Source organism: Lynx canadensis, chromosome B1 (genome assembly GCF_007474595.2).
Source record: "Lynx canadensis isolate LIC74 chromosome B1, mLynCan4.pri.v2, whole genome shotgun sequence".
In the NCBI taxonomy this organism is placed as follows: Eukaryota; Metazoa; Chordata; class Mammalia; order Carnivora; family Felidae; genus Lynx; species Lynx canadensis.
The window spans coordinates 38895621-38908971 of NC_044306.2; the positions used below are offsets into that span (position 1 = coordinate 38895621).

General features: G+C 37.3%; 1 protein-coding gene across 1 annotated transcript in view; it reads right to left on the reverse strand.

Annotated features, from left to right (window-relative positions):
* PSD3 (pleckstrin and Sec7 domain containing 3) overlaps positions 1 to 13351 on the reverse strand; it is a 582944-nt gene that overhangs the window by 500110 nt on the left and 69483 nt on the right. Inside the window, exon 2 of the mRNA XM_032592851.1 lies at positions 4719 to 4827. Within this exon, the coding sequence (XP_032448742.1) occupies positions 4719 to 4827 (109 nt within the window). The remainder of the gene's footprint in view (positions 1 to 4718; positions 4828 to 13351) is intronic.

The window sequence follows — 13351 nt, forward strand, 5'->3', positions numbered from 1 at the left end:
ACCAATTTTACAATTTCAGAATATTCTACTGTCTCTAGTTCTTTGGGTCTTGATTCCCTATTTGTTGTGAATGTGGATTCCGCCCCCCCCCCCTTCCACGGAAGCTCCTTCTTTTTTGCTATTTATGCCATTTTATTGTGAGTTGATCAATATTATGGATTACTGATTTATTAACATGGGGGTTTTCTTTGTCCTGAGCTGTGAGACAATCCCTCAGAGTAGTTTTGCATACTCCAGCAATAATGTGTGGAGTTTCTCCAGTCTGTGAAACTGAAAACTGAAGAAAACCTCATTTAAAATGGAGTGGGCAGGCCAGAAGGGAAGTTCTCGTGCCCTACCACTGGTCAACTGCAGACCCCAGCATGAAGAGCAGTATTGTGCTTTCGCTACAGGAAGAAACCTACTTTATGATTCCAGCAGCAGAAAGGAAGAATTTCTCCTTGGCCAGCAATAAGCTCAGCCAATAATACCAAAACTCACCCAATGAGAAACTGTTACCACCCTAAACTCTTGCTTTCCTCCAACAAACTTTTGTTGAAAGCAGCCCCTCCCATTTTCCTCTTTTTCTCTATAATGTTCCTTTCCTTTGATCTTGGAACTTGCTTATGTTTTGCCATAGTTTGCATGTCCCAAATTGCAATTCCTTTGCTATTGCTGAATAAACTGATTTTGCTAGTAAAATAACTGGCTTTTTTACTTTTAAGGTCAACAAGTCTAACACCAGTTTTATGTCAATTTCTAGATATCATGTGAAGATACACTTGAATCTCTACCCCATCTGTGCTGCAGGCTTGGATTTCAGTTCCACATGTGTTGACTTTTTCCCACTCTCAGAGCTCTGGAAAATCAGTGTATCAATCCCCTGCCCCTTACCTCCTCCCTGACCTCTACCTCATTCTAAAGCATCTAAACTACCCTTGGGCAAGTTCGATAGTATTTCTGAAGCACATTTCTTTACCTACTTACCTTAAAAAGTTTACAAATCAATAAAGAATACAGGGTGAAAAAACATAAAGAACACAGGAGTGAGATTCTGTCAATTTGTAAGAGTCATATAAGTTGATTCCCCTTCTTAGAAGGCATCCCACAGGCCCCTTTACTTTCTCATGCACTTCTATAAGTCGCCTGTTCTGCCTAAAAGTTGAGGAACAGAATCTTAATCTTCTTCAAAGAATTTCTCAAACATTTTTCCCTCCCAGATTTTGACCAAATCAGAGACTAACTAATGTTGGCCATCTGATACTGTCTTATGAACACTTCAAAAAACATACTTTCCCAAATTGAAGCCACCCTCCTGTTAAAGTGTACTTTATCTGACTAGTCTAGAAAAGCCATACTGGTCATCTAAGCAGTAACCTAAAGAGGAAAGGTGTGGGAAGTAGAAAGTCTGAAAGGCACTGTCACTCAACTGCTAATTAATACAGGCCTTATGGTTAGCCCCAAGTGCAGCCCCTGTGATATCTCTTTTTATCTCTTTGAAGTTCAATGCAGCTCTACACATATTCTAATAGCTGACTAGAATGGAAGTGGGCAACCTATCTCTGGTGGCTCACAGCCTCATTAAGTAACAGCACAACTGACATCACACATAGCCCAGAGCTTCTCAACAACTACCAACTACTGCTCTAGCCCTTGAGAAGCTCCTGAAAGCTGCAGCTCCCAGAAAGCAGAGGGAACACAGAAATTAAGGAAGCACAGTCACTTCTTTCTTTTCACCATAGTGATAAACAGATAATGAGAATCTAGATCTTAATTCCACGCCAAGAGATTCTTCCACCATTCACATGTTCTCCTGTACCCCATCCAACATTCTAAGCCTTGCCACTGATTCAAAATCCCTGCAATAAGCTATAGTTTGCAAATAATCTTGACTTGTTTCCCCTAGAACCTCCTACCAACAACTCATGTTAAGTTGCTGCTCAATGGCAAAGTCTAAACCTTCTCTCCCTGTAGCAGTGACATTTTCCTTGGGCCTCACAGAGGATCACGAACCACGGGACCTTACCTGATCTGATTATGTCATTGCTAGGGTACCACCTGTCAGGTGATGCCTCCTGAGTATTACTGGGGATGCATCCATTTCTCTAGCAGGCTGCTTCTGGAGCACCTAGGTTAAGTCACTTATTATTTTTTTTTTCAACGTTTATTTGTTTTTGGGACAGAGAGAGACAGAGCATGAACAGGGAAGGGGCAGAGAGAGAGGGAGACACAGAATCGGAAACAGGCTCCAGGCTCTGAGCCATCAGCCCAGAGCCTGACGCGGGGCTCGAACCCACGGACCGCGAGATCGTGACCTGGCTGAAGTTGGACGCTTAACCGACTGCGCCACCCAGGCGCCCCGGTTAAGTCACTTATTTAATTTACTTTTTTTCTTTTTTAATGGAAAAAAAAAAAACCTTTGTGGGAAGAGATATGTCTATCAATCAAATTCAAATAGAAACACTGTCCTATTCTCTCTACTACCTTAACTCTACAGTCGTCTGAATTTGGGCAGTGTTTTGATGACAAATGACTAGTCTATGTAAAGAAACTTCAACAGTGTTTTTGAAATGAAAAAAAAATATGCTATAATTTCTTTGTAAAGATATGAAAAGAATACTTTCCAAGTCAATATAAACTTGCATTTTACAACCCTCCTATTGTAACCGATAGCTTCTGCTGCTCTGTTCCAATTTCCAGATCAATTCATCTTGATTTGCCACTTCCTCTCTGCACACCTGGATAAAATGCAAACTCTATCCTGCCTTAGGCCCAAATGATTTTGCCCCCCATTTAAACGATTATCTTTCTAAATTTAAAACCAACCAGGCTAATCTCCTTCCTGTCCATGAAACAATTTTTATTTTCTGCCACCATACCTTTGGCTCATTCCATTCCCTCAATCTGAAATGCCCTTCCCTAAAACCTTACTAATCAGAACACTAGTCATTCTTTATGAAAAAGTTCAACTTCTAACTCTCCATGAAGTCACAGCTGAAAATGATCATCCCCCCCACCAATCACTTACAGATATGTTTCTCTCTGACCAAAGAATAAGCTCCTAAAGGGAAAGAACTATGTCTTTACTTCTTTGCACCCTCACAGTGCCCAGTACAGATAACTACACATAACTGTTATTTAAACATATTTACTCAATAAATACATGCATACTTTCACATCTGCAGAATAACATCACACCAGACACAAATAATACTAACTGTTTTTACCAAGGCAAATAAAAACAGGTTTAAAATGTCATTTTGATTTGACTCAGGTATACAGAGAAAACTACTCAAAACCTAGGAGTAAGGAATAACCAAACTCACCCACCAAGTCAGAGAACTATGCAGACATTTGATACTATCTCTACATAGTAAAGTAAAAATACTTTTTCTGAAAGAAAAATAAAAAAATACCTCTAATCAGCACAAAATCACAATGTGACATGCAAAGGCTATGCCAAGGAGTTTTAAATAGTCTTGGGTAAATCAGTATACCCTGTCTGAGAAATAATGAATAGATGAGTCAGTGCCCTAAAACTCAAGCCCAGAATAGTTAGGTATTTACGCTGAATGATAAATAACAAATTGGGGCACTATAATAAAAGCAGAATGATTTTTGGGGCACCTGGGTGGCTCAGTCAGTTAAGCATCCAACTTCAACTCAGGTCATGATCTCACAATTCATGAGTTCTGGTCCCATGAGCTGTCAGCACAGAGCCTGGAGCCTCCTTCAGATTCTGTGTCTGTCCCTCCCCTGCTCATGCTCTGTCTCTCAAAAATAAATAAACATTAAAAAAATTTTTTTTAAAGCAGAATGATTTTTAAAAAATAACCTAGCTGTTTTATTCTTCAAGAGTCCTCAACTATTGCTATATCTAATAAATATGCACCATTAGGTAAAAGAAATTATTACATGGTTGCATATACACTGCATTCTTGCTATCCCCAAATATTATGGGGGTCCATTACCTAATCTTATCTAACATGTAAGTCAAAAATTCAGGTATTATTTGATTTTTTTCAACTGAACAACAGCTACATTAGGTCAGATACCTTGACTACCCAAAACAAAAATCAGTGTCAGACAGTGATAGAATTGAGGAAAGTCTTGACTATACTTGTAAATCTCAACTTCAAATATGGTATGATGATGATAATGATTACAATAAACAATAACATTAGCAAACACTTTTATAACACTCGTTACATGCCAAACGTGGCTCTGAGATCTTTACATTCGTCAATTTACTTAAAACCCCCAAAAGAATTCTGAGACATGTATACTATCTTATTTACAACATGTATAGTCCCATTTTATAGATGAAAACACTGAGGCACAAGCAGATTAGATAACTTACTCAAGGTCATACATCTCATAAGTTACAAGGCCAGGATTCAAACTTCGGAAGTCTAGCTCCACACCCAGGCTCCTAACCAAATGCAATATCCCTTTCTTAGCTAATTCCCAAGACAACTCATATCCCCTTTAGCATGTACTGATTGAGTACTTCTCCACCTTCATTACTGCCTTCCTACCTTTTTGAAACTTGTTCACTTTATTCATCAAAACAATCTTTCTAAGATATAAAAGTTAAAAATGCAGGATGTGATTCTTGTAGTTTGTTCTGGGTAATTTCAGATCAGTTCTTGGTTGAAGAAATCTCAGCTTTTAACATCTGAAATCTCTGTAGCACTTCATATCTGTTACCTAAAGGAAGAGGGTAGGGAAACACTTACTAGTATCTGGAGGTTTCTCTTTAGATATGCCAAATAAAAATTCATATTTGGCCTTGGCAACACTCTGGGAATGAGACGATGCATTGTTAACCCAAACAAATGTCTCTGCCTGCAAAATTAAAACAAAAAAAAAGTTATCATTAAAAACATATAAAAAATACATCATAAAACAAACCAACCACAAGAGAATGGTTAAGCAATAATGAAATATCTTCTTGACAGAATGCTACATGGCCATTAAAAATGAAACATAAAAAATATAATACAACAAAAATCAAAATACAAAATGATCACTGAAAGATTACAATTGTATAGAAAAATAAACATACATCTATAGGGGAATAAGAAATTTACGAAAACTTTGGCTTGATGGAGGGGGCAGAATTATGGTACAATACTTGTTTAAAAAAATTTTTTAATGTTTATTTATTTTTGAGAGAGAGACAGAGTGCAAGCAGGGGAGGGGCAGAGAGAGAAGGAGACACAGAATCCAAACAGGCTCCCAGCTCTGAGCTGTCAACACAGAGCTCAATGCAGGGCTTGAACTCACAAACCCCGAGATCATGACCTGAGCCAAAGTTGTACACTTAACCAACCAGGCGCCCCTATTTTTTTAAATTGAAGTACAGTTGACATACAACATTATATTAGTTTCAGGTATACAACATAGTGATACAAAACTCTCACCCCGAAAATTATAGTTACCATCTGCTACCATACAAAGTTATTACAATATGATTGACTATATTCCCTATACTATACTATTCATCCCCATGACTTACTTTATAATTAAGTTTGTACCTTAAGTTTGTATAATTAAGTTTGTACGTCTTAATCCCTTTCACCTATTTAGCCCATCCTCCCATCCTCCAACCCCTTAGCAACCACCAGTTTGTTCTCTGCATTTATGTTCTCTGCATTTATCTCTATTCTGGGTATGTTTTTGTTTGTTCGCTGGTTTTGTTTCTTTAGATTCTACTTAAAAGTGAAATCATATGGTATTGTCTTTTTCCATCTGACTTATTTCACTTAGCAAAATACCCTCTAGGTGCCCACCCATAGTATCATAAAAGGCAAGCTTTCAGTCTTTTTTTATGGCTGAGTTTTATTCCATTTATACATACATACATATATATATATATATATATATATATATACACACACACACACACACATGTGTGTATATATGTGTGTACACACATATATATGTATATGTACACACACACATATATGTATACCACATCACAACAATTCATTCATCTGTGGATGGGCACTTGGGTTGCTTCTGTATCTTGGATATTAGAAAAACACTGCAATACACATAGGAGTGCATACATCTTTTCAAATTAATGTTTTCTTTTTTTCTTCCAGAAGTAGAATTACTGGATCATATGATACTTCTATTTTTAATTTTTTGAGGAATTTCCATACTATTTTCCACATAGCTGTACCAATTTACATTCCCACCAATAGTGCATGAGGGTTCCCTTTTCTCCACATCCTAACAACTGTTATTTCTTGTCTCTTTTTTTTTTTAATTTTTTTTTCAACGTTTATTTATTTTTGGGACAGAGAGAGACAGAGCATGAACGGGGGAGGGGCAGAGAGAGAGGGAGACACAGAATCAGAAACAGGCTCCAGGCTCTGAGCCATCAGCCCAGAGCCTGACGCGGGGCTCGAACTCACGGACCGCGAGATCGTGACCTGGCTGAAGTCGGACGCTTAACCGACTGCGCCACCCAAGCGCCCCTCTTGTCTTTTTGATAATAGTCATTAGCCATTCTATGTGAGGTGATATCTCACTGTGATTTTAATTTACATTTCTCTGATGATTAGGGATGTTGACCATCTTTTCACATGTCTCTTGCCATCTGTATGTCTTCTTTGGAAAAATGTCTATTCAGGTCCTCTGTCTAATTTTTAATCAATTATTTATGGTTTTGTTTGGAGTTGAGTTGTAGGAGTTCTTTATATATTTTGGATGTTAACCCCTTATCAGATATATCATTTGCAAATGTCCTCTCACATTCAAGTATGTTTTTTGTTTTGTTTTGTTGATGGTTTCTTTTGCTCTGCAGGAGCTCTTTAGTCTGATGTAGTCTGATGTAAGAGTTTGTTTTTGCTTTGTTTCCCTTACCTGAAGAGACAGATCCAGAAAAATACTGCTAAGGGTGATGTCCAAGAGTTGACTGCCTATGTTTTCATTTGAAGTTTCCTGATTCCAGGTATACAATTTTGTCCTTATTATTTTTATTATTTTTTTTTTTATTTTAGAGAGAGAGAGAGAGAGAGAGAGAGAGAGAGGAGTACAAGTTAGGGAGGGGCACAGGGAGAGAGAATTTTAAACTCCACACTGAGCATGGAGCTTTGACACAGGCCTTGATCCCATGACCCTGGGATCATGACCTGAGCTGAAATCAAGAGTCAGATGCTCAACTGACTGAGCCACCCAGGCATCCCACATTTTGGTCTTTAATCTATTTTGAGTTTATTTTTGGTGCATGGTGTAAGAAAGTGGTCCGGTTTCACTCTTTTGCATGCTGCTGTCTAACTCTTTACTAAAGATACTGTCTTTTCCCAATGTATATTCTTGCCTTCTTTGTCATAGTTATTTACCATATAAGTATGGGGTTATTTCTTTTTTTTTTTAATTTTTTTAAATGTTTTTATTTATTTTTGAGACAGAGAGAGACAGAGCATGAGCAGGGGAGGGGTAGAGAGAGAGGGAGACACAGAATCTGAAGCAGGCTCCAGGCTCTGAGCTGTCAGCAGAGCCCGACGCAGGGCTCGAACTCACACACCGCGAGATCATGACCTGAGCCGAAGTCGGATGCTCAACCGACTGAGCCACCCAGGCGCCCCTGTATGGGGTTATTTCTTGGCTATCTGTCCTGTTCAATTGATCTAGGTGTCTATTTTTGTTGCCAGAACCATATTGTTTTGAGTACTATAGCTTTGCAGTATAGTTTGAAATGTGAGATTGTGATACTTACAACTTTGTGCTTCTTTCTCAAGAATACGTTGGCCATTCAGGGTCCTTTACAGTTCCACATAAATTTTACAACTGTTTGTTCTAGTTGTGGGAAAAATACTACTGTCATTTTGATAGGGATTGTACTGAATCTGTAGACTGTTTTGGATTAATATGTACATTTTAACATTAATTCTTCCAGTCCATAAACCTAGTATATCTTTCCACTTATTTGTGTCAGCTTCAAGTTCTTTCATCAATGTCTTACAGTTTTCAGAGTACAGGTCTTTCACCTTCTTGGTTAAATGTATTCCTAGGTATTTTACTCTTTTTGATACAGTTGTAAATGGGACTGTTTTCCTAATTTTTCTTTCTGCTAGTTCATTATTAGTATATAGAAATCCAACAGGTTTCTGTATATTAATTTTGTATTCTGCAACTTTACCAAATTCATTTATCAGTTCTAATAGTTTTTTAGTGGACGTTTTAATTTTTCTATATATAATATAATGTTATCTGCATATAGCAACAGTTTTATTTCTTCCTTACCAATGTGGATACCTTTTATTTCTTTCTCTTGACTAACTGCTGCAGCTAAGACTTCCAGCACTATGTTGAATAAAAGTGGCCAAGAGTTAACATCCTTGTCTTGTTCCTAGCCTTAGAGAAAAAGCTTTTAGCTTTTCACCATTGAGTATGATGTTATCTGTGGGTAGGCGGAATTTTTTATTTATTTTTTTTTAATTTATTTATTTTTTTTTTAGATATAGGATATCAGCTAGACTTTATTTAGAGTGAGCACAATAATTCAAAGTGTTCTTTATGTTTCTCATTCCTTTACAGTCTTTCTTTTTTTTTTTTTATATATATGAAATTTATTGACAAATTGGTTTCCATACAACACCCAGTGCTCATCCCAAAAGGTGCCCTCCTCAATACCCATCACCCACCCTCTCCTCCCTCCCACCCCCCATCAACCCTCAGTTTGTTCTCAGTTTTTAACAGTCTCTTATGCTTTGGCTCTCTCCCACTCTAACCTCTTTTTTTTTTTTTTTCCTTCCCCTCCCCCATGGGTTCCTGTTAAGTTTCTCAGGACCCACATAAGAGTGAAACCATATGGTATCTGTCTTTCTCTGTATGGCTTATTTCACTTAGCATTACACTCTCCAGTTCCATCCACGTTGCTACAAAAGGCCATATTTCATTTTTTCTCATTGCCACATAGTATTCCATTGTGTATATATACCACAATTTCTTTATCCATTCATCAGTTGATGGACATTTAGGCTCTTTCCATAATTTGGCTATTGTTGAGAGTGCTGCTATGAACATTGGGGTACAAGTGCCCCTATGCATCAGTACTCCTGTATCCCTTGGATAAATTCCTAGCAGTGCTATTCTGGGTCATAGGGTAGGTCTATTTTTAATTTTTTGAGGAACCTCCACACTGCTTTCCAGAGCGGCTGCACCAATTTTAGGCGGAATTTTTAAAATTAAACTTATGTTACTTTTCTGCAATTAGCAAAATGTATTTTATTTTTAGATGTGTCATGTTCCAAATGATTATCAATATCTATAGCACACAGCAGGAATATTTGTGTATGGGTTCTACTAAAATATGCTAACATAAAGAAGTCTTTCCCGAAAAAGACCTTATTTTTTATGTAATCAGAAACACCATTCAGCCAAACAGGGGGCACAGAGTATAAGTGCCACTCATCCCATTTATACTAACTCTCCTAAATTTAAGCATCTGTCCCAGTGTTCTCTGAATTTCCATAAAGTCCCCTATTTGAAAGATAAGCTACAAAGGTGACTGTGAAAGTGGGTTCACATCATGATTCTAAATTCCTATGGCCTTCCTCCTGGCTGCTTTAGGCAACTGCCAAAACTCAGGAGTGCCTCCCTCCCTTCTCTGGCCTAGTATTAATTTAAAATAAGTAACAAGGTAGAAATTGTAAAACACAGAGAAATCTAGCCTAGTTCAATCAGGGAGCCATTCTTCTGCCACTTTACCCTGAACCCAAAAATCAACCAAAATCCAGACACTGCCCTCCCTGGTTTCTACCCTCTAATTATAAGATATCTTCTTTTCTCATGTCTGAGCAGCAAACATAACCGTTCACTGTAGGAGACAGAAGCACAGAGTTTTATCAGCAACCAAACAGCTACTTCATAGAGGGAAATTTTATGACTTCTATTATATTCCTTGGAGCAGAAATGATTGACAGTAGTGAGAAGGCCCATGATGGGGTTATGATTAACTCCATCACCCTACTGCAGACCAGTTCAACAGGTAGGCCTCTCTTTGTTCTTTCCTACCAATATCAAAGAGCTAGTTTGTACAAGTTTGAGGAAACAATTTATTTCTTAAAATAGCTCTACAATCACTTAATGTTCAACTGTGTAAAATTTATCTTTTTGATAAAGGTGTATACTCCTCTTGGGAGTTATGTGCTTGATATTCACAAGCTGTTGATTAACCTTTTCCCCAGCAGAGAGGAAATATCAATGTTTTGATGTGTTTAGGGAGCTTCAGACTGGTAAAAGAGGAATGTGATGCCCTAGGTATCGTGGTAGAGCGGTTAAGGAAGGCTCTCTGAGTAACTAATACTTGTAGAGATGAGAAGGATGAGAGCCAGGGAAGAACAGACTCCCCCATCTAAGCAGAGAGAGGGTCATATAGCAGGAGGCCTTATAGCAGGAAAGGATTAGGCTACTCAAATGATTGAAAAGCCAACATGGCCACAGAATAGTGGGTAAATGGGAAACTTTAGAGACTGACCAAGAAAATAACACAGCAGAAAGTAAGGAGAGGAGACAGGAGCCAAACACACATGATGTGTAGGTCAAGGAAAGGTCTGATGAGAAGCCAGGGAAGGGTTTGAAATATATGGTGACTCGCTAACCCACTTAAAAGATCATTCATTTAGGGGTGCCTGGGTGGCTCAGTTGGTTAAGCTTACTGTGTGGCCAGCAGAACCACCTTGGACTTGGTTACATTAATGCAATACATTAATATCTCATTTAATACTCAGGATAACTGTAGGAGATGGGCACTACTATCATCCAAGTCTCATAGTTAGAGAAAGAGGCAATGAGTGGGTAAGTAATTTGTCCAAGGTTATACAGCTAGTAAACTGTGGAATCCAGATTCAAATCCTGAATGCAGAACCCACGACTCAGGGAAGGACTCCCAGGAATCTGACCTGAGCAAATGCGTGCATATACTGAGATATGGAAAAACTAGAGAAGGAACATTATCAATAGCTTGGATTTGGGCTTCCAGGTGACTTCCCAAGGTCTCAGTAAAACAACAAAAAAGAAAATTCTAAAGGCAAAATCCATTACTGTGGTGCTAGAAAAGATGCCATCAATAAAGCACCAGTTTTAAGAAATTATAGGAAGATAATGTTTTGGCATAGAGTTTCAATTTAAAGCCTGAAAACTGTTCTCTAAGGAACATTTCTCTTGAACAAGGTTTCTAAGCCTCAGTTCCATATCAATAGAATTCTGGAGGTCTGAAGTTAAATGGTAAAAAAATAAAACAACAACACTTACATCTTTATTTTCACTTACCTTAAACTGAAATTTAGCTTTTTTTTTCAAATATGAATATATGCAACTAACCATAGAATTATTATCAGTAGCTGTAACTTTGGCACCAGTAGAAATCACAGCCATTTTCACATCATATAACAGTTACTACAGATATCTTAAAAATATAATTCATACTCATCCTTGAAATGATAGTAGTTACTAGAACCACCACTAAATTTAATTATGAATAAAGAAATGCATTACCATAACACAAATTTAATATTTTGTTAAACATAAATCATTAAACATATGTATTAAACAATATAACTGGTTTTACTGTAGATCCATGTATGTTACTGTATGTACTTAAAAAGCATTATTTTGACAAGAGGTACATAGCATTACCAGATTGTCAAAAGGGGTCGTGGCACTGAAGAAAAGACCTTGCGCAGCTCTTAAGTATAGAGAATAAATTGATGCTACCAGAGGGGAGGGGGTGGAGGAGTGGGTAAAATAGGTGATGGGGATTAAAGACTACATATCATGATGAAATAAAATAATTTTTAAAAAAAGAAAATAACAACAAAAAAAGAAGAGACCCTGCTCAAAAGCATGGTTCTTTAAAGTGTGGCTCATGACCCATTAGTGGCTTGATCAGGTTTTCATATAAGTTTATACACACACACACATATATATATGAGAATAAAATTGAAAATACCAGAGTATGACAGCACATAGTAAGATTTAACATTGTTTTATATAACTCCTAAATTACTTGTGTACATGCACAGGTGTGTGTATATCAGATCACAATGTAAAATGTGTATCTCACCATGAGTCATGATCAAAACTGTTGGAAACACATTGCTCTAGAGTGGCTCTCAAACTTCAGTACGACTTGGCATCACCTACACGATTTATTAAAACATGTACTTGGAGATTCACCCAGAGTTTGTATTTTAGTAGGTCTGGGATGTTTGGCCTGAGAATTTGTATTTTCCAACAATTTTGCATGTAATATTAGTGCTGGTGCTCCAGGGACTGTATTTTGTAAACCATTGCTCTAGACCAATGTTTTTCATCCTTTCTTATATACATGAATCACCTGGGAATCTTGTTAAAATGTAGATTAATCAGATCTGGGGTGGTTCCCAGGAGATGCTGACACTGGTTCATAGAGCACATCTGTGCTAAAGCTTGCAAGTAAAGCAGTACTCAAAGCATTTTCAGACTTCAGAGAAGAGAAACATTTTTTAAAGGGATGTTTTACCCAGGAGTTAAATACACTAAAAGCTTTCACTGTGATAAAGCACTCCATACTATGACAATTATGGGGGAGCCTAAAACCTAACATTCAGGCCTAAATCAAAGCATTAACATTCTTCCACCTTGCCTAGTGAAATAAAATTCATTTACTTACATTAGTTATTCTTAACCAAAGATATATTCTCTTCCCATGCCAAAGGTTATAAATCTCTACAATACCCATCTCTACAATAATTTTTGCGGGTCTTTGAAAAATCCTATTTGAAAGAAGCAGCTTGACGGAAGACCCATATAATTTGGTACTACTTTTTTCTTCTGTATTACTAATTGGATAAAATATGTTCTTTTATTTTATCACAGTCACTTTAGAAACATAAATCTCACTGAAGTAGGGGGTATGAAGTAACATTAGCAAATGGACTGTCAGATGATCCAGACTTCACTCCCAGCTGGAATTTCCACTCAATCTCACACTAATGCTTAGTCTTTGGACTTTAGCCTCCCTATTGATAAAGAGTGTTACTCAAATTTATCTCAAATTCTGAAGCACAAAGATTCTTCACACTTCTGTACCTCCTTCGCAGTTACTACATTAAGGAGGAATAACACAGACCTCTCCCCTGTGGTAACATTACAATGACATGATTACCAAAACATACCCTGCACTTAAATATTCAAATAAAATCTCAATCTTACATTTTACATGGCTTTTCAGATTTGCAAAGAATTTTCACTTACATTTTCTAACTCTCAAGATGTTACTGACTATAATTACCTATTAGACACAAGAAAAACACTACTGATGTAAAATAATTCTTCCAATTGTCTAGCTGCAAAGAATTAAGAGGACAAAGCA